The following is a 23,839-nucleotide window of genomic DNA, read 5'->3' as shown; positions in this document are numbered from 1 at the left end:
TGTTTGAATTTTCCACATGCGTTTGATTGACCACTAAACTGCTTTCCCAGCAGCTCCTGAAGAACTTTCTGTGTTCTGGCTTCCCTCTTTTGGTCTCTGGCGGCAGGATCCTTAGGCCTCTGCGCTCAAGTTCTGGCAAAGCATTCAAGGCGTTTGGAAACACAAAGAGGACGATTGCCCAGGTAATTACCTTAATAGCTCCACGTAAGCGCTGTGGAGGCTGCTGGCTGCCAGCCGACACAGTGATGATCAAATGGTGGTACACGAAACAATCACTGCCCGAGTACAGTGTGGTTCAGTTGTATTTTAAGTTTTTCAATACGTTTGCATTTTATCTTAAATAATAATTCTTATTATTTTCATTTTGTTTTACATTTGTAGTTAGTTATACTGGTACAATTGCTATTGAAAGGGCACGTTTTCAGTTTGCACCCTCACTTAACTCAAATTACTGGAATTCTATGGGAATTAACAGGAATTTATGGAAATAAACTAGGAATTTCCAAAATTGAAGGTTGGCTCTTAATGGGGAACTTGAATATAGGAATAACCTTAACTAAAACAACCAGATTTAAAGCAAGGAAAATGGTAGCTTGACCTATAAGCACCTCATATTATGAGGTTGTTGTTGTTGTTGATTTTTTTTTTTTTTTAGTTACGAGCAGTTGTTTGGTCAATTTATTTTGGGGGGAGTTGTGAGCCAAAATTAGACTTACGAGCAAGCTTCTGAAACGCCTTGGCTCTGGTGAAGTGGACAAAATGGAGCAATTCAGGTACTGTAATGCAGTCGCATGTGGTTTCCTATCCTATCCGAGCAAGATGGCCGGGAAGTACTTGGAGGATAGGTCATTCAAATTCTAAAAATGCTTAGGAAAGGTTGTCACCTCGTTGGCACCTTTAAACTACTTTTAGCAGAGTTTACTCCTGAGCAACGTTTATGATAGGAAAGGAGATATATTACCCACAATCCTTTACGGCAGCAATAATTAAAAGAACGGACCACCGACAACGTTTACAGACTACATCAGGACACTCGAGAGTTTTAGGCCAGAGAGAGACTTGAAGAAAAATTACATAAAACTTTTAATTAAAAAAATACGTCGCGCGATGACGTCAGTGCGGAAAAGTGGAGTCGAATTCCTTTGAAACACTGCTGACCAGCTTATGTTCGAAAGGAGGCACCTTTTCATGTGTCCTTGACCCCATGACATATTCCAACAAAGGTTAGGGAAATGTGGCATAAAGGTTAGGAGATCGGACTTTCCGAAGAGGCCCTCTTTCTAAATCGTCCGTGAATGTGAGTGTTTCTATGCCCTGCGATTGGCTGGTGACCAGTCCTCTGTCTACCCCGCCTTTCGCTCAAAGTCAGCTGGGCTAGGCTTCGGCTCACCCATAACCCAAGCGAGGATAAGCGCTGGATGGATTGTTTCTATCTTCTTAGTGTTTTTCAAATGTTTTGTCAGATGTGCAGCTAGCGAGACTCATGTCTCAAATGAAGCGTGTACCGTAAATCAGAGCAGATGGTTTGCTGATAGGTCCCTAGCGTTTTTCCACGGTCATCAGAGGTGGTGAAGGTACTCGCACTCTGTACTAAGTAAATGTAAAAAAAAATGTGCAGACTATGTAGCACAAAAGTAAAAAGTAGAAATGATTTTTTTTTTACTGGCAATTATATACAAAGGAATGATTTGGGTTACATTTATAACTATAATGACGCCTTGAGATACAAGTTGAATTTGCTCAAAACACTTGCATCGTATGGAAATGCCATTAATCCTTTCCAGCCTCCCCTTAAAACAAAACATTTTGTGTTTGTGTCTTTTTGATAAGGAAGATAGCACTCTATGTACTTCATAAAAAACATAGAGGAATGACATAAGTCAACAGAATGTAAAGAATTAAAGGGTTTGTGCATTATGATTTGATGCTTCAATCCAATTCATTGTGCTGCTCTTTATGTTGTGCCCGCCTTGGCCAGTGGGAAGCAGTATAATACAGTCAACAGACACAAACTCCTCCTACTGCAATGTCAGCGCCAGATGGGTGGGCATTCGGTCGCCCCGAGGGGCACATTGACCCCGGGCACTGGGTCAATTAAGTGATGTGACTATATGCAAACGATCAAAATAGTTTTTCGTATTTTCATTTTGTTTTCATTCTCCTTGATCTTTAGCTCACTGTTACTGCTTAAAAGTATACATAAAGATTGGCACGAAAAGGCTACACTTGTTGTTGTTGTTTTTTTTCCAGATTTTTTTCATAAATCAAGATCTCAACAGTGGTCTTTTCGATGTTGTGTCATCATACACACAAGCTGAAAAAAGTAACAACCCTGGTGTGGTAAAGTAAGGAAAGGAAAGATAGATATCTAACGAAGGGAGTAAAAGTACGCTGGTCAGAAAAATAAATACTCAAGTTAAGTACAAATACCTGCAAGTATTTCTCCTTCATTACTTCTCACCACTGAATTTAATTAACGAGAAAACAAGGTTGAAGTACAACATAAGTATGCGTCGGTCATGATTAATGTGCTCAGAGGGACAACCTTGAGAGAGCTGGTGGAATATTTGCGTCTGTGGCGCAAATGCTGACCAGTCCTGTGGTGCACAATAGGCAGCTTTGTTCAGCAGGTTATGTAAGCTCGAGCGTTGGTTACCGTGATGTCATGCACGTGCTGCGTGTCAGGAGGTCTGCTCGGATTGGTTGACATCTTCAGCTTCTAGCATCAGGTGACAGTATTTTTTTCATTCCTAAAACGTATGTATTTTTTATTTTAAAGTTTATTTTGTATTTTTATTTTATTGTAATCCACTGTAAAATTATGCATAGTTTGAACATTTTGCTGAAATATCAGACAATGACAACTTAAATAAGGATTCAATTGAAATGCACTGCATCTAAAAGTTGAATGAAATTGTACCTACATAACTGTTTAAAAATTAACAGTTTGTAAACATTAAAAGCAAATGTTCTTCAAACTTAAATCCAACTGTTTATATAGTCCTTTTTTTTAACAGTAACTTTCATCCCTTTGACACATCATAATATTTCGACTTTATTCTAAAATTACGAGTTAGTTCTTTAAAGGATTTTTACTTTTTTTCTTGAAGAAGTTGGACTTTATTTTCATTGGATTACATCTTTTTTCTCTAAAAAAAAATATATATATATTTTTGGATTGTAACATTACTACTTTCTTCCCCCCCCAAAATCCTCTTTTTAATTCCTAAGGTATTAAGGGGTACACATGGTAATTATGTTTAATTGGGGATCAGGAGGGATTCCTTGAAAAGAAATCTCCACTGTAATGGACACCTGCACCCAAAAAGTTTGAGAACCCCTGCTCGAAGCATTATTTGGAGTCGGAGCTATGTTTGTGGCACCATGTGGTTCGATCGTTTGATGAGAGCTGTTTCGGTTTTACAAGATGAAACATGGCGCCACTGTGTGACGGGCCAGAGAAAACAAGCGGCCCAAATTACGTCGTGCTCAATGAAGAGTCAAGCTCGAGTTCGCCGAGAGGCGAGTTGAAAGCTGTCCTTGCAGCCGACAGTCATTTTCTTGCCAATAAAGCTTGCCCGCTTTCAAAGCAGCCAGATGAAGAACATCTCCGTCTGATGAATTCCGGATGTCATTTGACATGAAGTTGCTTCTGACTCACGTACTGTGCTTACGTCTCATTGTTCACTCAATAAACAGGCTCTTTCATAGTTCACAAATTTCCATACAATTGACACGGACATCTTTTTATGAAACATCTCAATCCCTTCATCCATCCATCCATCCATTTTCTCTACAGTGAACCCCATCATAGTCAGTTAGGCATTCACAAATGTTTTTGAGCCAACCTATCCTCCATTATTCAATGAAATGTGCATATTTGCTGTTTTTGTGCTCAGGCCGAAGCAATAAAATTGTTACTTTGTTGCCATCTGGTGGAATTGTGTTGTTTTTGTTGTTGTTAGGTTTAATTCATGAGTGAATGAATTAAATTTGTGCACCCTCAAAGGCAAGACTGAAAATTTGCCTGCATTTTCTCACCTATATTGTTGTCTGTAAATGCCAAAATGGCACGCTTAATGACATATATCTATATTTGGTTTTGTGTAAACAAATATAATGTGTGCATTGTTGGCCTGTGTGATGTGCCGTCAGTATGTGCTTGTGTGTTATTAGTTATTAGTATGCCAGCTAATACTACTGATGAGCCTCCTGTGAAGGTGGTTTGTTTATGTTGAACAATTTAACAATTGAAGGCAGTTACGTGCGTTCACGATTGTGTATGTTTTGGGGTCTGCAAAACGAGGTTGCAGAGTCGCTCTCATCCTTCTTTGGAAAATAAATAAGGAGTATTTAATTGAAATCTGATTTTATTTAAGTTCATTCGTTTTTCGATTGCAATCCTACATTTGAATTGGATTTTTCCACAATAGCCAATGTGCAAAACACCTGCCGTCAAGATTTAATGAGCTATTTGACCCCGGTAGGTCATGCATATATCCAAGAAAAGAAAAAGTTTCTGAATCAAACAGATCATTACTTGAAATGACGCTCATTTGCTCACGCCACCACAGACAGCTTACAATCGTGTGTGAGAATGAAGGTGACTTCTAAAAATGTCACATTAACTGCCTATCATTTAGCGAATACAGTATATATTTTACATTGTTAAGTGAAATGGTCCTTTTTAATTCAAGTTGACAGCAGACTAGATGCTCCACACATTCTAAGATGCTGACAGAACACAGAAGCAGACAACATTGTTGGTTCGCTGCAGGTGGATAACTTAAGTTCGGCTTTAATTTAATGACTACGACCAAGACTCAGATAGACAAATTCACTATTTTATTTGAAAGTAAGCTTCAACCAGGTGTTGTTTTTCAGTGTTCAAAATGTTTTTTGTTACATGCAGGAATTACATATTGTGTTCTCTGTAGCAGTTCATTGATTTCATAAATGCCACACACTATAGTTAATTTTGATACATACAGGTAAAAAAAAATAACAACACGATAATATGCAGTGTTATCCTAACTTTAGATGTCAAAAGGGTTTTGTGTGTGTGTGTGTGTGTGGGCTCTGAGTATTCAAGGTTGCTGACCCCTCTTCTAGATGCATGGTGCACTCTCATTTGAGCTGAGCTGCCTCCAATGTTGTCATCTTAAAAAAAGCCATTTCGAACACATTTATTAAGAGGGGCATTCCAGTAGGAATTGATTGTTTTGATTTATGTCTTCTAATGGTAACTGTCTTTGCTCTGGGAAATAATAGACTCCCCCCAGAAAACACTGAAACCTTTTGGGTAGTTTGACAATTAAAACATTTCTGCAAAATGCATGCTTTGAATTACATGATTTGTATTTGGAAATTGGGAGTTATTTTATAAGTCGTGTGTAGAATAAAACAAAAACATTAATTTGACTCAACCACATACAAAACCTATTAATGACAAAATCTGAGAAATGGATGATTTTGTAGTGGTCTCTTAATTTTTTTCCCAGCGTTTTATATGCAACGTGTCGTATCCACTTGGTATACTCTAAACTGTTTTTTTCTGTTTCGTTTCAGGTATTAGTCAGACAGATTTGAGGCAGAGGCCATCATTATTTGACAGCTTAGGCTTTGAACATTTCGTAAGCATATCATTCCCTTCCCCGTGGCTTGCCAATTGACAGTATTGCAAAATTGCCACCCAGCAAGAAGTTTTGTTTTTTGCTGTCCCCGACTGCAGTTCAGCGGGAGTTTGAGACGCTTTATATGCAAAGTACAATTTACGCTATCCATGGAAAGTTTCACAAAACAGGAACTGTTCTTGACAAACCATGCAGTGGAAGGCCTGCTACTATCACCACTATTGAAAACAGCAGACTCCTCGATGAGGCGTTCCCACAAAGTCAGGGCATGTCTATCCGGAGGGCTGCACTGGAAATCAGTAACAGCAAGAGCTTGACTCAGCAGATGCTTACTTAATAAAGCTTTACCTGTGCCAACTTAAGGTTGTTCAAAGGCTTCAATTGAAAGATTATGTTGCTCAACAACCTGAAGTATAATTGTACTATGAGTTGGAGCAGTAAAGCTTCTCAAACTTCTCCTGAATTGCAGTCAGGTACAGAAACCGTCTTGCCAGATGGCAATTTTGCAACGCTGTTCCAATGTCAATTGGCAAGCCACTGGCAAGGGAACGATATGCTTACAAAAACTGTAAAAACCTAAGCTGTCAAATGCTGATGCTCTCATGTCTGTCTAAATAAAACCTGAAACAAAATTGGAAAAAAAAACCACCCTGTATACTGTATATTAACTCGAAGGTATAGTGTTTGGATTTTGTGTATTTTAACTGTCAAGCACATTGCGAGTCCTCTGTGAACAATGTACTTCCATTTCATCCATTCGCTTATCCTCACAAGGGTCGCGGGCGTGCTGGAGCCTATCCCAGCTATCTTCGGGCGAGTGGCGGGGTACACCCTGAACTGGTTGCCAGCCAATCACAGGGCACATAGAAACCAACAACCGCTCGCACTCGCATTCACACCTACGGGCAATTTAGAGTGTTCAATTAATGCAAGTTTTTGGGATGTGGGAGGAAACCGGAGTGCCCAGAGAAAACCCACACAGGTACGGGGAGAACATACAAACTCCACGCAGACGGGGCTGACTTTTGAACCCCGGTCCTCAGAACTGTGAGGCGGGCGTGTTAACCAGTCGTCCACTGTGCCACCTACTTCCATTTCATTTCTTTTAATTTTGTGTTGTTAAAAGGTTATGTTTGATCTGGAAAGTAGGAATGAAAATGTAACATGTCCTACGACACGCGGTAGAGTAGCTAGCCTCTCTAATGTAACATGAATTTCCTGTGCACACCTCAATGAACTGCAGCTGCAGCCCAGGATGTTTATCTGCTGTGTCCTGTCGACAGATGTTTGTTGAGTGTTTATAGTCAAATTTGCCCATTGCATTCTTGTCATTCCTTGTCATCCAAAGCTGAACGCTTCACAAGCCGCCTCCTGCTAGGCACGTTTCCACGAGTAAAAAATAAACGATCACGTGGTCTCGGTGATCTGGACTGATGATGAACTTGTGTCTGAGTAATCAACACTGATCTAAGCTTTAAGTCTGCTCTCCAGGGGACGACACTCTACTTTGGGTAAAGAGAGACCTATGCTTTGAGGACGTGAAGTAAAACAGTTTTCAAAAATGTTTTTGTCATGTTTAGGGTTTTTCCTCTTTCTCCTTGGAGATGACGGGGGGTGTTATTCAAGCGGAGACGTTCACGTTTGAGGAGAGGCCACACCCCCTGCTGCAGCTATAAGTCCTATTCTGCTTGGTTGTCTCCACTCTGAAGGCATCTGAGGGCTGCACAAGTCTTGAAGCTTTTGTCTTGCTCCTGGGCGTTCTTCTTCCAGCTCCTCATTCCCCACCTCGAGAGGTCATGGCCGGCACTGCTCCCTTCCTCCACCTCTTGCTGCTCGGCGCTGTGGTTCTGCACAACTGCATCTCTGCACAGAGAACCCAAGGTAGGCAAACAAACAGTCTTTGAGCAATTGTCACAAGATGAATCTTGAGCAACCACCCAACTAATCTTTTAACAACCAATTTAAAAAGTTAGGATTTTAGCTCGAGAAAGATTTAGAAAATACATAGCTCTAAAGGGAACATTGGATTCACTTTATTTTGGGGTATTTCTGTTTTCCCCCCAATGGATGGAACTGTTGTGGAAAATATAGCCAGTGACTAGTTCTATCATCATCTACCTGTGTAAGGTGTGACAGCACACAAAAAGTAAATGTTCTATCATTCCTTTAAAAACATGGTCTACCAAACGCTTGAGGTTGTATCTACGATGACTAAAACAGATTATTTGCTTTCTAAATGCGCTCTACTGGTGGTTCGAGCAGGTACGTCAATGGCTAAAGGATCATTGTTCCTGATAAGATATCGTTCATACTATTATCTCCAATGCCAATTCGTTTAGGATGCAGCATTTGGGGAAGCGACGTGATCATTTTGAAAACGGCATGTTCAGTTACACTGGGTGGGCTGGGCTTCATGATCAAACCTGTGATTGGTCCCCCTCACTGCACTCCACTTCGTGTTATGTAAGGTGATCAAAAGCTCTCAAAGTGGTGCCAAGAACAACAGGATGCCACGCTTGCCGGGCCTGTTGCGTCACATGGATGTTCATTGGCAGAAGAGGCAAAAGTAAAGACACTGTAGTAGTTACAGATTCTTGTGTGTAAAAAAAAAAAAGAAGAAAACAAAGACTGTAGACGTACGAATTCAATTCCTTTGCTTTCATTGCTATTACAATGGTACCTCGACTTACAATTACCCTGACTAAGGAGTTTTTCAAAATACAAGCCGTGGCTCGGCCAATTTTTTGTCTTGAGTTTTAAACAAAACTTTAAGGTACGAGCGCGTGATGGTGAAAGCAGCAGTTTGGCAGATGAGCAATTCTTCAACAAAGAGGCCAAGAGCTTGCTCCAAGCAGTTTATTATCAGTTGAAGCTTACTGTAAAACTAAACATAAAACATAGAGAACTGTGTATTTACGCTTCAGCAACGTCAGCTATCTAAATGCTAACACACGATGCAAAACGCCATGGATGGATTATTGAAAATAGCATTAATATTGAGGTAGTTATAACCCTTTGGGCAACAGATATTGGAACACAATGTAGACAGACAACATACCAATACTCATTAGCATATTCTTTGTGGAAAAAAAGGACTTTAACTGCAGTTTACAGAGCTGTTGTGACAGTCTTCTGCTTGAATTTATTATGTATGTATTATACTACAGCACAATGCCCATTGAATGATCATAAAATACAAACTCTCGAACACTTGACATTATATTTAATTATCTTATTCTGTATGTTTTTTATTTTTGAAGTACAATATTGAAGAGTGCTATTTTTCTTATTTAAAATGCATTGCAAAAAAAGTTTCTTGGTGTTTTTTTGGAGCGCTAGAACAGATTACTGGCATTTCCATTTATTTCAATGCAGAAAGATAATTTGAGATACGTGTGTTCCGAGTTACGAGCATGCTCATGGAACAAATTAAACTCTTAAGTCAATGCACCACTGTATGCACCACATGAGTACTATTATTATGGCGGAAGCAGAATAGATCTAAAAATGAACAGAATATGGAAAAGTGGTGGGTGGCATTTCACAAGTCAAGAATTCTCCCCACTCCTTTTCAAACATGGAAAACTAGTGTCATGTTAAATGCTTCATTGTCTAGTTTTTGCTGTCGTTTCCAAGTTCAAAATAAACATATAAACAAATGAAACAAACTTAAGATGTCCGAGATCAAGATCTCAACTGTGGTTGATTTAATCGCTCGTTATTATTCTTATTTTTCTTTATTATTTTGTGTCATCATTAGCGGAGGTTTATCTATTGAAGTACAGAAGCAAACAATTTATACATTCGGGCACTGTGACCGTTCTAGCTCATTTATTGCAACCCCAATTACAATAGCTAGCACTTTTGAATTTCTGTCATTTCTTCTCACCTCTCAATTCAGTCCGTCGTCACAACGTGAAAGTCAAGATCAACGCCACAGGTGACACGATCATCATGAAGTTCCTGCGACCGAGTCCCGACTTCAAGCTGGAAGGTTACATTCTGGGTTACGGCAGCAGCGTTTCCTCCAAACAGTTCATCCCTTTGCCTGAAAATGGGATACCCTATCAGGCTGAGTTGGGTAAATAATAACAAATATTTCAAAAAGATACAGTTTAGTGCAGGAATGAGCCAACTATGGCCTGTGGCCCAATTTTCATTATCAGTCCTGTTACATTTGTTGCATTAATTTACCTCTTTTTCCCTTAAAAAATAGTTAAAACAAATGTATTCATGTTTTATTTTGTATTCATTTATGTCATTAAATAATTGTTAATTACATTGTTGTAAACAATAAAATTAAATATAGTAAAATACATTTACAATTTGAATTGGGTAATATAATTAAAATTAATTCATTCATTTTTAATTAAAATGAAATCAATCATAAAATAAAATCAATGAGAATCAATTATTATTTTTAATGAAAATAAACATTTTCCACACAATACATGTTTGCCAACATCTGGCTGATTTTCACAGCAAAATCATAGCAAATGCATAATCCTGATGTGAAATTACACATTACGCTCTTAATACGACAGCCGTGTGGAAACAGCGAACAGCTGTTTTCCTCAGATACCCCACCCCACCCCACCCCCCGCATTTAAGCCAATGACTTTTATTCCCTTAGGACTGACAGGTCACATTTAAGTCCTTTTGGTGTTGAATTTCATTCGCCACTAGATCAGCAACAGGAAACCTGCTCTGAACCATCCACCAATACATGACGCTTCATGAGAAACATTCTAGGATTTTCTCAGTAGCATCATTAAAACAAATATTCCATGGTTTCTATATTGTTAGTTTTGAAAAGTTGGATAATAAAAGAGTTAGCCTGTGTATACAGCCTCACCTTGTCATCTGTCAACTACTCGATGCTATACTGCTACTTCGTGAATCTGTATTACCTACACCAAGCGCTAAAATTTAATGTTGCCACGCTGAAAACTGTTAAAAAAGAGTACAATTTCAAGAACAAACTCCTGAAGTTGTGAGAATTAAAAAAATATACCTTTTAACAGTCTTTTACAGTCAATATCTTGACACATAAACAATACAGTATATGCTAGCAATAACACAACGTTATTCTTTTTTTTTCTTGTATTATTCCCCTACTTATCCTTGCACTATAGCCACTATTTTCTTCTTTGAACAACATTTTTGTAAGTGTTCAACTTTATTCTCACAGTTACAACTTTATTTTATTACAGTTGTGCCTTCAGATAAGATTTTGTTTTCCAGATATGAGCCATCGTGCGCCCGATTTTTGGGCTTTGACTTGCGAGCGAAAAGACGAGATATGAGCAATGCATGGTTGCAGCAAACTCAACTCACTTCACACTAAGCAGCAATTTGGCATGTAGTGAACAATTAAAAAAAGAGGCTTCAAGCTTCAAAGCTTTTCAACCTCAGCAGCACTCTAGTGAGTGTCATTCATTCTAGTTACAACCTTTTCATGTCCTTTCCTTGTCGAAAGGGGAAAATGCAGAGGTGAAATGTGAAACTGAAGGTGAAATGTCTAAACATGTTCAAAAGAGTTTCTCCGTAATAGATCATTCGCCTGTCTTTTAGATGCAGAACCCAAGTACCTAGTGGCCGTGCAGCCGATCCTTACTAACGACGTGACCAAACACTGCACAGGTATGTGACTGCTTCCTGCTTTTCTTTCTGTCGGATGCATATTCTCACTTTCTCTTCACTTTGTGCACAGGAAAGGTGAATGTGGACGAGCCGCTTAATCTGGTGATTGGCAATGTCAGCCCAACAGCGGTGATGCTGTCCTGGAGGAGCCACCTGAAAAGTTCCTATGACAAGAACATCCTGGATGATTGCCTCGTGGACGGGTGAGATCCATATAGTGGGTGCATCCTAGGTTTATGACATTTGTATGACTTGGACATAATAATCTGAAACATTGTTTGGAGTTAGTGTCCCCCCGCAAATTTGTTTTGTCTAATATGCCCTGCTGGTCCTCCAGTTTTAATGCATCATACACCCATCAGTGGGGGGCGGGCAGTGTCGGGCTGGGGAGGACACTTGGCCAGGTGTTCCGGCATTCCGGCCTGCCTGCTCTCTGGCCCGCCATGCCTTTCCCCCGCAGATTTTCAATGCATCACATACATTCACACATCCCTTGGGGAGCTGGTTGGCCTGGGTGGGGGTGACGGTTACGGGTCATCATTGCCCTGTGACCGTCACGCCTCACCTTCACCAGTCTCCCTGATATTAATGCACGACACCCCACCACACACGATCACGGTACAGGGATAATGGTTGCCAGTTGTGGAGCTGGTAACCATAGTAATAGGGTGGGTAGTGGGTGTTCACATTTCTCTTGGCTTGACTCCTGGGGCACCCCCCCCCCCACACACACCCTTCAGTTGTCAGGCCATGGCGAGAGCTCCCCCGCCCTTGGTGCCCCGCCTTCCTCTCCCCTCTCTTGGCGCCTTCGCCCATCCTTGCTCACAGTGGGCGCTTAATATGGGCTCGCTTTTGGCAGGCTATGACCATTTTCGGGTTTCGCCTGGCTGTTGTGTTAGGCCCTGTTGGTGGCTGGGGCCCCCATGCTCTCCAGGAGTGGTGGGGGCGGTGGCGGTGGTGGGGCACACTTTGGGGGGATTGGGTGTGGGTGAGAGGTGCCCCTCGCTTTGGCACTGGTCGGGGCGCTTCGGTTGGGCTGGGAACCACTCTGGGTAGTGGATGGTGTCCCCCTGGTTGGGTCTCTCACTGGACGGACTCGCTGGCTTAGACCCCCCTCCCTTCCTCAATGGGGCGGCTCAGCAGCTCTGTACACCAGTTGACTAACATGCATGTGACGTAGTGTAGACATTCTATGAGCTTTAATTACTTGTGCTGAGACCACCAATTACAACACAGATTATATTAACATATCAACTCACAGGTTCTTATAGGTGTTTAGACACTAAAAAGGAAGGTTCTCAAGTGATTTCAACATAGCTCCTTGTAGTGCTGTAGGAGAATACAATATATATTGTAGTGCAATATAAAAACGTGTACCATATGATATAACCCTCTATAGTTTATAAATCGTTATTTTGATGTGTGGGCTATTGGTTCACCTCTGTTGCTACGCTAATGTAGCATCTGAGACGTCATATTCGGAATCACACTCATCTTCTAGACAGGATACGCCCTGCTCCAAAATGACTGGCTGCAGAACACATGCCGCTGCACTATGATATGCTGCTGTATCCCGATAGCACACCCTATACTGCTTCAAGACGCGAAAAGAAGTCTATGACTTAAGTCTGGCGGCGTTAATATGAATCCCACTAACCCTCACCCACCCTAATCCTAATCTTAACCCATCCTGAACCGCATTTACCCCAACCCTAGCCACAAAACCTCACCATAACAAACATCTTTGTTTTTATTTCGTACAAATGTGATACATATTTGGAATGGCCATCTCTTTTCATCTGCGTACCCTGACGTTCCCACAATGCAGGGTGTGTCTTGCCAGGAACACAAGTGGGATTCCTAGTAACGCATCTGAGATAGTAACGCAACAGCAATCGCCTTTCTATTACGTCATCCTCGTGCCTCACTCTTCAGGCGTGACTAATCAATTTGCAAATAGGTGAACCTGCGAGTGGCGGATCACAAATATAGTATGCGGTGGCACATTGTACATAAGATGTCATCTTGAGGGGATGAAATAGCTCATGGTTTATGATGGCAGAAGACCTTTGCGTCCACGTTATGTGACCTGTATGATCCTGCTGAGAGATGTTCCATTGAAGAATGGTCTCTGTTTTCTAGCTCAGTTCTCCCAGTCGTCCCTTGCCTTAACTGTAATTGCCATCTTTTCCATCTTCTCCCACCTCCAAAAATAGATTTTCCCTTTTCTGTCACACAACTTGGAGAAGAGGTTGGAAAGCATGAACTTCGTTTTGAAACTACTGTACAGATGTCTCCTTGCCAGAACATGACCCGTGAGAAAGTATTAAGGAACTAAACTGTTTTTTTCAGATGTCTTCTAGAAGCATTTTGACACAGTGATTATCTTCAGGATGCCAGGAATTTAATTTGAAATGTATTTTTACATTTTTATAACCAGTTACTATTTCCATATTTTTTTTATTCACAGCAGCATGCAGGGCTTAAACCCTCAAGTCTGAAATTCTTGTACTTAGCTGAAACATGTTGCAAAATAAAAAGGGTCGAGAATAGAACCCTGAGGAACATCTGCTTCTTGTTTCCATTAGTTTCTACACCATCCGCTACAGGGAGAGAAACAGGAAGTGGATCTACCAGACATGCCCGACAAGCGACACAGTCATCGACAACCTGACTCCTGACACGCCTTATGAATTTGGCGTTCGTTCCAACAAGGATGACCGCAGCGGTGCCTGGAGTAAAGCCATGATCCACAGTACCAACATGGCCGGTAAAGTGACGCTAACTGTATGTGATGCCAAACATAGCATTACAACTTCGGGCTAGTCCAGTCATTTTTAAATAATATGAATAATATGTGTTAGTGTTGGCATAATGTATGTGCTTTCATGGTCATTTTCTTTATGTTTCAGCCAAAAAAACACAGAAGGCACCAAAGCTGCATCTTCCTTTGGTGAAGCCACTGGTGTGTAAAGTGACGAATGTTACTTTTCAGCTTTTATTCTGGCATTGTTTGTAATAATACGGTAACCCCCCACTATTCACGCTGGTTAGGTATCAAGCCCTGATGCGAATAGCAAAAAATTGTGAATAATTGTCACCCCTCCTTAAAATATTTATAATTGCCTATGTTAATATAGTAGTTTAAACCCTAAATATACCCCAAACTATGATCCCAAAGCACTTAAATATTGTTTAAAATCCATCTTACAAATGACTTACAGATGGTTTGATTTTGAAAAAAATCACTGGAAGTGTGCTGACACTTGACATAGATGGAACCGCTTGGCAACCCATAAAAATACCTATTACTACTTTCCTATTCGCCCTTTTATTACATTATGCGATTCTGTACTAATTTTCTAAATGCAGTGAGCCCCCGCTCTATCTTCAGGTGGGCACCTACTTACTTACATTGAGCAGCTAATCATTAGCATCTGATCAGCTGGTAACTTCCAACACTGCCGATAGTGATCCGGACTTTTCTTTGCATCATCTTGACAAGTTTTCCACCTTGCTTTCTCTGGTGTCAACCCCACAAGGAGCCTCGCAGACGCTAGCTACTCCTCCGCTAACATGGAAGGAGCAGGGTGTTCGGGCAACAGCTTAGTGTGTTAGAGAATGTGTTTTTCTTGTGATTAGTAATAGTTGATGTACGTTTTACAAAAACACTCGCATAACGGTGAGTTTGTAGTGGGCGGGGTTTGCAATATACTTTTTAGTTCTATTGGAATCTTACTTAGTATGAAATCAATGCTAATTTATATTTTCAAAAATAAAATTTTATGAGCAATTCTGGTCACATTCTTTGGTCCTTTCATTGATGTGAACACTCCTACTTGTTCTTTGTGTTTCAGAACCCTCTCAGGCCTCGCGCTCTCTTCCCGCCACATCCAGGTAGCGCCTCCGTCAGGATTGTTGACTTTTATCCTCTGACAAAATAGTTTACATTACGGCTATACGATTACTCAATAGGCTAAAGGAAGCATTGAGTATTTGGCTCAGGCTGTTTATTTTTGCCAGTTTATAGGTTGCAAAAGCAATTCAGCAACATGCTAATCCACTGCAGTGGTGGTAGCAGCATGAAATAAACTTTCCAAAGCTGAATAATATAGCCTAGAAATACCTCTCCATGCCTAAGTGTCCATTCAGAGAGGGCTTTCAGTGTGGGGGGTAATGTAACATATAACAGTGCATACCTAGAATAGAATAAGCAAAGCAAATTTATTATATAGCACATTTCATACACGAGGTAACTCAATGTGCTTTACATAATGAAAAGCATTTAAAAACAAAGAAAAAAATGAAACAAAGAGAAAAATAAAAGAATAAAAACAGTGTACAGTCCAAGAAAGATCATTTAAAAGTGGGAATGCTCCAAAAAGCATGAGAAAAAAAGAGCAGTTTTTACATGGACTTAAAAACATTCACACTTGGCTGACATCATTTCTGTTGGCAATTTATTCCATAGAATAAGAATTTAAAAAAAGAATAGAATAAACCTTTATTGTCACTGTTACAGGAACAGTTCAAATCAGTTAGGCATCTCACAGTTTGCAGTGCTGAGGTAAAACAAACAAACAAACAAACAAACAAAAAACAATATATAAGCACTCAATTACCAAAAAGACACACTTCTTTACAGAACATACAGTTATTCACATTTGGGAGAATGTTCATATGTTATGGTAGTAACCTGGTTATTTACATTCAGGTATTGCACAAATCTTGTTCTTTATATTGCACTCATATGCAAAAGGGTTGTAGTCATCAGTTCTTACTGTGGAGGGTTGGTGGGTGGGGGGCAGATGCATCTCACAGCTTGGTGGTAGAAGCTGATGTTATAGACAGGTTTATTTTAAAGTTGGGCAATCTACCTGGCATGTATCTGACTGTACTGAGAGTGTACAGTTTATACTATATCCAGGATTGTGTTTATATTTTCAGGGCCAAAGGTTAATTTGGTATGGACGCAGCAGCTTTTACTCATGTTGTGCTCAGTGACAGTATTGTTGTTACATATTATTCCCAAAGGGAAATTTTTTGTTAATTTATTAAGGCTTTATTGTCGAATATTCCAAAGGTTTTATTAAACTGTATTAAGGATTATGTATAAGGGAAGTTTCAATGATAATTGGAAATCGGACTTTTGAGGGAATAGCTGAGATATTATTGAAGGCCATATTGCTCAGTCCTGATTTACATGCAGGCTGTGACACCACACCAACTTCTAGTCAGTGTTGCAGAAAAAGAAAAAAAAATTGCTCATGTGATGTTCGACTCGTTTGCAGCATTACACAACCGGACACAATCTCCACTTCCTTCGTTGCTCCACAGCGCTGCTCTCCCAGCCAAGCGGCACTCTTCCTTCGGTCATTATCTATGTCAAGACATGGCGGACTGAAACACGACACTTACTCACAAGCCACTAGAAACACTTAAAACTAGTTTCCTGATTGCAAGCTTACATTATTGCTTGTAGAAATAGACACATAAACGCTATTGAGTAATTGTGTGATGGTGCTTTTTTTCTCCCAACAGTGAATCGAAAGCGGGATTTTCCCCACATCAAGCCCGCCTTGTGGACACGTCCTCGTACAGGTAAACCCACCTCCTTGATTTGAAGCGTCTAATGGTAGATTGTTCCTCCCAAATGTCTGCAGGGGGGGTTGGTAGTCACAGGGGGAGCTGCTAATTAGTAGCAGCAATAAATCCCTCTTGTTCTTTGGTGATGCTGGACAGATGCTTCCTGGGCTCCGGGCCTTCTTACTTTTCACTCTTAAGATCCTCCTCCAAACCGCAAATGAATTTAAGCCAAGATGCAAACGTTACCTGGTAGCTGTGTGGTCGTCATCCATGTTTACACAAAGTTGATTGGGAGGAATGCGACTGTTCCATTGCAGGCCTCATCGTCTTTCAGCTTTCTGTCTTGACTTGTTTACTTTCTTTTTATGAAAAAGAATCAGTTCCTTGATTGGGAACGTTTCAAGAATTTATTTAAGGAGTGTTCCACACCTTACAGATTCTCCATTCTTTTAAGATCATTTTCCACGTCAGCATGTAACAAAGAAGGTTTGAGTCATTTAATGACTTCTGATGTGTGTGGATGTTTAGGGTCTCTCAACAAGAAAACAAATCTGCTAGGAAAACCAAACCAATCAGGTGAGTTGAACAGTGAACAGATGAATCAACTGTATGATCGACATCCATTTGCTAAGTTTACCTTCTCCAGCAGAGAAGACCAGCGACTGGAAACACACAGACAAACTGACAGTCCTCAAGCGCAAAGTCCCAGTGACCACAACCAAGCCAACTATGGGCAGGCCAACCAAGCAGGAACGGAAATACATCACCACGACATCACCCACAACCGCAGGTACATAGCTATAAGAAATTACATACCAGGAGCACGGTGGAGCCCTTTCATTTTATGACCCCAAACTTCCTCTTGCAGCCACGCAACAAGAATCATGGGAAAACTCAGACTTGTTTCAGTCGCAACCGGCCTCAGACATTGATGCCATGGGCAAAAAGCGTTACGTTGGTAAGTGTCTCTTCTCGTCAAGAATTAGCAACAATCCAGACTGAGTACGGCACCCTTCCAAAACCACAGCACCTCACGTCATCTACCAAACGGGCAAGAAAGCAGACGAGCCGTGTTCTATTACATCCTCCTTGAACTTCTTCCCCGAGGATGAGCGCAGCAACGCCAGTGTGACGGCGGCGCCCAAGTCGCCGCCCTCAAACCTCACCGTTGTAACGGTGGAGGGATGTCCTTCTTTTATCATTCTGGACTGGGAGAAGACTAACAATGACACTACAGGTACAAAACCTCATCTCAGATGTTAATATTTGAACATGTAGGGGAGCCTGACATTCTTGGTTAGCAGTCGATAATGTCACACTTGGGCTATCCATTGGGGGGGAAACAAACAAAACTATAGTAAGTAGGACATTGCTTACTAATTTATTAGGTAACAGACACTCATGCTGCTTCCCCAGAGTATGAAGTCATCGCAACCACAAAAGGACCTGCCGGTGAGAAAGTTTCCATTTTGACCACCAACCAGACGCATACAGCAGTGGAAAACTTGAAACCTGAAAGCAGGTAAGTTAAGGTTCCATCAGAACCAACTCCACATGTAATTTTTTAAAGTACCCTATTTTCACTACCATAGGGCGCACCGTATTCAAAGACGCAGTGTCAGTTACGGGGGCCTATTTCTCTATTTAACACATACATAAGGCATTATTGGGCGCAGCCATGGTAAAACATACGCTAGCTTAATTCATACGGTAGCATGCATGCACGCTAAAACAATGTTTTTAAAAAGGCAGCGGGAGCAAAACTGAGTTCGGTTGTACTTTATTGAAAGTATTTAACAATGTACTCACGTTATTTTTTGATCAATCCTCATCCACAAATCCATCAAAGTCCTCATCTTCTGTATCAGTGGGCAAGTTCTCCAACAAACACGCCGGGTTCCCTCTCGTCGTTGTCAGAGTCAGTCTCGTTGCCGGGGGGCTGTTCAGCAATGATGCCGGCTTTCGCGAAAGCTCCGACAACAGTCAAAGCAGATACCTTAGCCCAGGCATCCCCAATCCCTTCACATATGGTGGCGTAACTCGCCCGGCGTTGCCTCCCAGTCTTAGTTGCTTAGCGGCTGTGAGATGGGCGCGCATGGAGTCACAGATCAACAGGGACGGTGAGGCGTGGAAAAAAAACATCCGGTCTCTTTATGTACACCTCCCTCAGCCACTCTCTCATTTTCTCCTCGTCCATCCAGCCCTTTTGATTGGCCTTAACGATGGCTTCGGCTGGAAACTTTTCTTTAGGCAGCGTCTTCCTCTTAAAAATCACCGTAGGTGGCGGTTCCTGTCCATTACCATGGCAACCAAGGACAACAGTAAAAGCGGACTTCTCGTGCCCCGTTGTGCGTATCGCTACCGTGGTGGTCCCCTTCTTCTCTACAGTGTGATTCACCAGAATGTTGAAAGTGAGCGAAATTGAGCGCCACCTTGTCCATGTTGGTGATGTGGTTGGGCTGGATGTGTTTGTCGGCAATCTTTTTACTGCAGTAGGAGCGGAAGATGCGCAGCTTTTCCTTGTAATCCGCCGGAAGTCGCTGCGCCACGGTAGTCCTTGCCCGGATGGATAGATGGCGCCATTTCATAAAACGAAAGCACCAATCGGACCTCCTTGAAAATCTTCGATTTTAATTTCTTCTGCAAGCGTTATTGCCCTCATTCGAATGGTGACTGTAGAGACGCTTCTCCCGGCTGTTCTTTGCTCATTAATCCATTGCTCGAGTTGGTTTTGCGACTCGGGCCACCTCGCCTTGTTTCCGCGGAAACTCAGCTTCGTCTTCTTGACTTGGCGAAGCTGGTTTTCCTGCTTCCTCCACTTGCGAACCATGGATTCGTTGATCTTGAATTCTCTCGCGGCTCCTCGATTCCCATGTTTCTCCACGTAACTTATAGCTTGCAGTTTAAACTGTGCTTCGTTTTAAACAGTTTAAACTGTGCTTTGTCTTTAGCGTCCTCTGTCACGCGCACTCTTCCCCCTTTACATCCGCATGCTGTACTCAGTCACGTCCGCCTTTCCTCTATAGAAGCAGCGTGTCGGCAGGAAATGCTACCAGTCAGTCAAGCAGAGCGCTCATCACACAACATTTACAGATTTTGGAACTCGGGGGACACATAAGGCGCGCCGCATTATAAGCCCCCCCGTCCATTTTGGAGAAAATTTAAGACTTTTAAGTGCACCTTATGGTTGTGAAAATACGGTAGTCTTCATTCGGATTGAGTGGAACCAAAGTGAAATTGAACGTGTGGTGTGTTTAATGATAGTTATGAGTTTAAGGTGAAGCCAAAGAACGACTTAGGCACAGGTCCATCCAGTGAACCCGTGTCCTTCAACACAGAGTCAGGTAGGAGACAATTGAGTCTTGCATATGCATCTTGTTCAGAACCACTGTGGAAGTTGCAGTGATTCATTTTGTCTTCAATTTATTCACCAGCGGACCCTCGAGTTAGCGAGAACGTTTCAGGTGAGGTCAGACTTTGTCTATATCTTTAACTCATTCACTGCTAGCCGTTTTCAAAGCAAAGTTCCCCATATTGCCAGCCCTTTTAGAGCATTTTGACAGATTTTTCAAGTGTAGACTCTCTTCTTTCACGAGAAAAAAAGTTTGTTTCTCGTGTTTTCCGTTCTTTAGTAATCAGCAGTAGAGCACGGGTTGGGTTCACAAAAAGCACCGGCTTCTGACAAAAAAAAAACCCCTGAGGAAATGAGCTTTTTGCGAAAAGAAACGCCAAGCAGAACTGTGACTTTAATGTTATTCTTTTTTTCCCCTTTGCTTTTGTGACACCTCAAACTATAAAAGAACAAAAACAAAAGGGCTTTTGACGGCCAATTATTTTTTTTTACAGATATACAAGTAAGAAACACGGCCCGAGCGACGCGTGGCGTTTTTACATGGCGTTCGCCATTCACTCCATGAACTGCATCATCTTTTCTCATGATCGTGACACACACTTTCTACTAACTACTGCGACACATACTCTTTTTATAGCATTCATATACAAATACTGTTCTAGCGGAGGGTGCCTAAACTTGTCCGACTTCCAACGCGTTGGCATTTCTCTCCCTCATAATCAATGGGACAACGTGAGAATTGCCCCTTAATCTTTAAATTCAACTCAAAAGCTGTGCTGATCTCGAATCCAAAGCGATGCAACAACGCCATCTACAGGGATCTGTTAGTCTTTACAGTGCTTTACAAACCTGATTTCACAGTCAACCCAAGCGACACCAGCCCAAATGTATTCGACGAATATATTTGTCTGTGGCACTAAAGGTTTGGATTCCAGTTGCCGAATCTAAACGTCCACGACAATGAATGAGTTAATGATCCTTGACCAGTGTGGGAGCATTTTGACAAAGTGTGGCTGTCTTGGCAGGTAAAGACGCCATCTGGACGCAGTTCCCCTTCAAGGCAGACTCTTATTCCGACTGTAATGGGAAACAATACGTCAAGAGAACCTGGTACCGCAAATTTGTGGGGGTCCAGCTATGCAACTCGCTCAGGTACAAGATATACCTGAGCGACTCACTAAATGGTGAGTCTCGTTTATTGTCAGCGGAACAACATGACCACTCACACCAAAGGACGTGTACTAATCCATTTGCATCACAGGTAAATTCTACAACATCGGAGATCAGAGCGGCTTTGGGGAGGACCATTGCCAGTTCGTCGATTCCTTTCTGGACGGAACAACAGGACGACAAGTCAATGCAGCCCAGCTGCCGCCTAGATCCGGTAAGACCCGTTTGATACTACATCTCAGATGTAATTAGGAGCTCGAAGTGACTGATTAATGTTTACCATTTAGGCTTTCATCGAGCAGTGCGACAGGAGCCTGTTCAATTTGGCCCAATGGGTGGACATTCCCACGTCAGTTACGTGTCTTGGTATGAGTGTGGAACTCCCATCCCAGGAAAGTGGTAAACTGTGACTTTGTGCCATGGCATGTCGTGGTACAGGACTTGTTTTACCTTTGCCAGGGCGACGAGTGAAGCTGGCTAACCAGTCTGCCAGGAGTGGGACTCTTATCACAAATAACAAAAACTCAGTTGCACGTTACCTCATCAGTGTCGACATGAGACTTCTATATTTGCAATTTGCACAACAGAAATGTCTTTCTGTGGGTACACAGAGAATTTACTGTACTGAAAATGTTTTTCGCTCAACCAGGAGTCAAACTAAAAAACAGTCAAAATTGGTCTTTTCTCTTTATATGTTTTAGCGCAATAACTGAACTGCAAATAAACAACATGCATATGAGGAAATATCTGAATGTTAAATCAGCTACATTTGGTCATCTCCCCTTGTTGGGGAGTGGTTCATGGGCGGTGTACATTAACATTGTATAGGTTTAAAAAGCGGAACACCAGGGTGTGTTTTTTCTGTATTGTTTTCATGTTATTTCTATTTACTTTAGAATGTTTGAAATGTACGTATTGTATGTATTTAGCGCCAGCTACTGACATGATGATTGACATTTAGTTGGCGTGAAAACAGGAAGTTTTGTCCTTTTTTCTACAGTGTAAAAATGTGGTTGTTTTTATGTGTGAACAAATAAAGACATTTTCATTTTTCAAAATGTTTGAGAATATTCTTGAGTCTCATACTGCAAACATCAAGCGCGTACATTTGAATGTATTGGGGACATTTTTTTGGAAAGGAAGAATAATCCCGCAAATCTACCAGGATATGGGGGAATTCAAGAGGAGTGGCAAAGAAAACATCAGCCGGAAATTGTGTCAGAATAAGAATGTAGGCTTGAGTCTGCCATTATTACGTAACGCTGGGCCGCCATCCGTTTGTGAGAGCACAAAAACATGGAAAATGTCTGTTGATATGATCGCGATTCATTTCAGCAACTGTGGCATGGCATTGGCTGATCTGACCAGTCAGAGTGGCGCCTGGTTTGAACGCCCATCATTCTGCAGCACTTCAGTTAAGTGCAACATTGTGCAACAAAAGTGTGGGTGACGAAAAAGTGGCCTGATTGCGACACCCACCCTGACCCTGACAACTACTACGACTGCTACTACATTGGTTTTATATAAAGCTTTTGTAAGAGACGCAAAAATGTAAAGAAATATTTTTTTTACACTTAAAAGAGTGACATTTTCCTTCATAACACCTGGTGAATAAAGATTATTCTATTACACGCAAAAAAAAATGGTTTTCTATACTTTCTGCTCCTTGTCAATTGTTGTGAGCACATCACATTAATGATCCTCAAGTAAACATAAAACCCTTTAAAGTGAATTCAAAAATGTGTTTCTAAATTTAATGTACACGATGATTTGATGATAATTGCTCGAAACGTGCAAAGACTGAGAACTACACTGAACAAAAATATAAATGCAACACTTGTTTTTGCTCCCATTTTTCATGAGCTGGACTCAAAGATCTAAAACTTTTTTTTTTTTTTTTTTTTTCCATACACAAAAGGCCCTTTTCCCTCAAATATTGTTCACAAATCTGTCTAACTGTCTAACTATTTCTCCTTTGTCGAGATGCCGCGGATTTGAACCCCGGTCCTCAGAACTGTGATGCAGGCGCTCTAACCAGTCGACCACCGTGCCGCCTGCCGGGAACACATTACTCCAAAATGCATTTTTACTCCATCTTGAGTAATGAGTAAAGTAAGTAATTAGTTACTAATTAATTAATTAATTAGTTACTTTTCACAGAAAAGTCGTTAGACTAGACTATTTTAGTTATTTTCCTTCGTAAAAAGTGTGTTTGATTGTTGTTACTTTTATTTACACATTAAGAATACAGTTTTACTGGCGTTTTAAGCGCGCAATGCATTGTGGGTTAATTATTCATACCGAAGTGCGCGGTCATAAAGCGTCATAAAATAAGGACTGACTCACTGAATGACTTACAATACTTAGCTTAAATAATATTTACAATGAAAAGTGACAACTTTGAACTTTGTCTGGAGTCCGGACTATGACCTGGTTTAACGCGCTGAACGGCTGA

General features: G+C 41.2%; 1 protein-coding gene across 2 annotated transcripts; it reads left to right on the top strand.

The window, feature by feature from the left end:
* Positions 1-7,061: 7,061 nt before the first annotated feature.
* Positions 7,062-22,442, top strand: LOC133484315 (target of Nesh-SH3-like). Of its 2 annotated transcripts, none has more exons than XM_061786646.1 (19): positions 7,062-7,144; positions 7,214-7,514; positions 9,535-9,714; positions 11,208-11,276; positions 11,347-11,479; positions 13,865-14,046; positions 14,189-14,241; positions 15,134-15,173; positions 16,818-16,877; positions 17,391-17,438; positions 17,509-17,652; positions 17,731-17,820; positions 17,890-18,099; positions 18,279-18,384; positions 20,127-20,206; positions 20,297-20,326; positions 21,240-21,398; positions 21,476-21,598; positions 21,672-22,442. In XM_061786646.1, the coding sequence occupies exons 2-19, from the start codon at positions 7,430-7,432 to the stop codon at positions 21,785-21,787; spliced, it is 1,908 nt and encodes a 635-aa protein (XP_061642630.1). In that variant the 5' UTR covers positions 7,062-7,144; positions 7,214-7,429; the 3' UTR covers positions 21,788-22,442. The 2 variants fall into 2 exon arrangements, with proteins under 2 accessions (XP_061642630.1, XP_061642637.1); XM_061786653.1 differs by having other exon boundaries at positions 7,065-7,144; positions 17,512-17,652.
* Positions 22,443-23,839: the final 1,397 nt, after the last annotated feature.

This window comes from Phyllopteryx taeniolatus, chromosome 1, assembly GCF_024500385.1.
Source record: "Phyllopteryx taeniolatus isolate TA_2022b chromosome 1, UOR_Ptae_1.2, whole genome shotgun sequence".
Taxonomy (NCBI): Eukaryota; Metazoa; Chordata; class Actinopteri; order Syngnathiformes; family Syngnathidae; genus Phyllopteryx; species Phyllopteryx taeniolatus.
The sequence above is the reverse complement of the archived record's forward strand: the minus strand, read 5'-3'. Positions and strand labels throughout refer to the sequence as shown.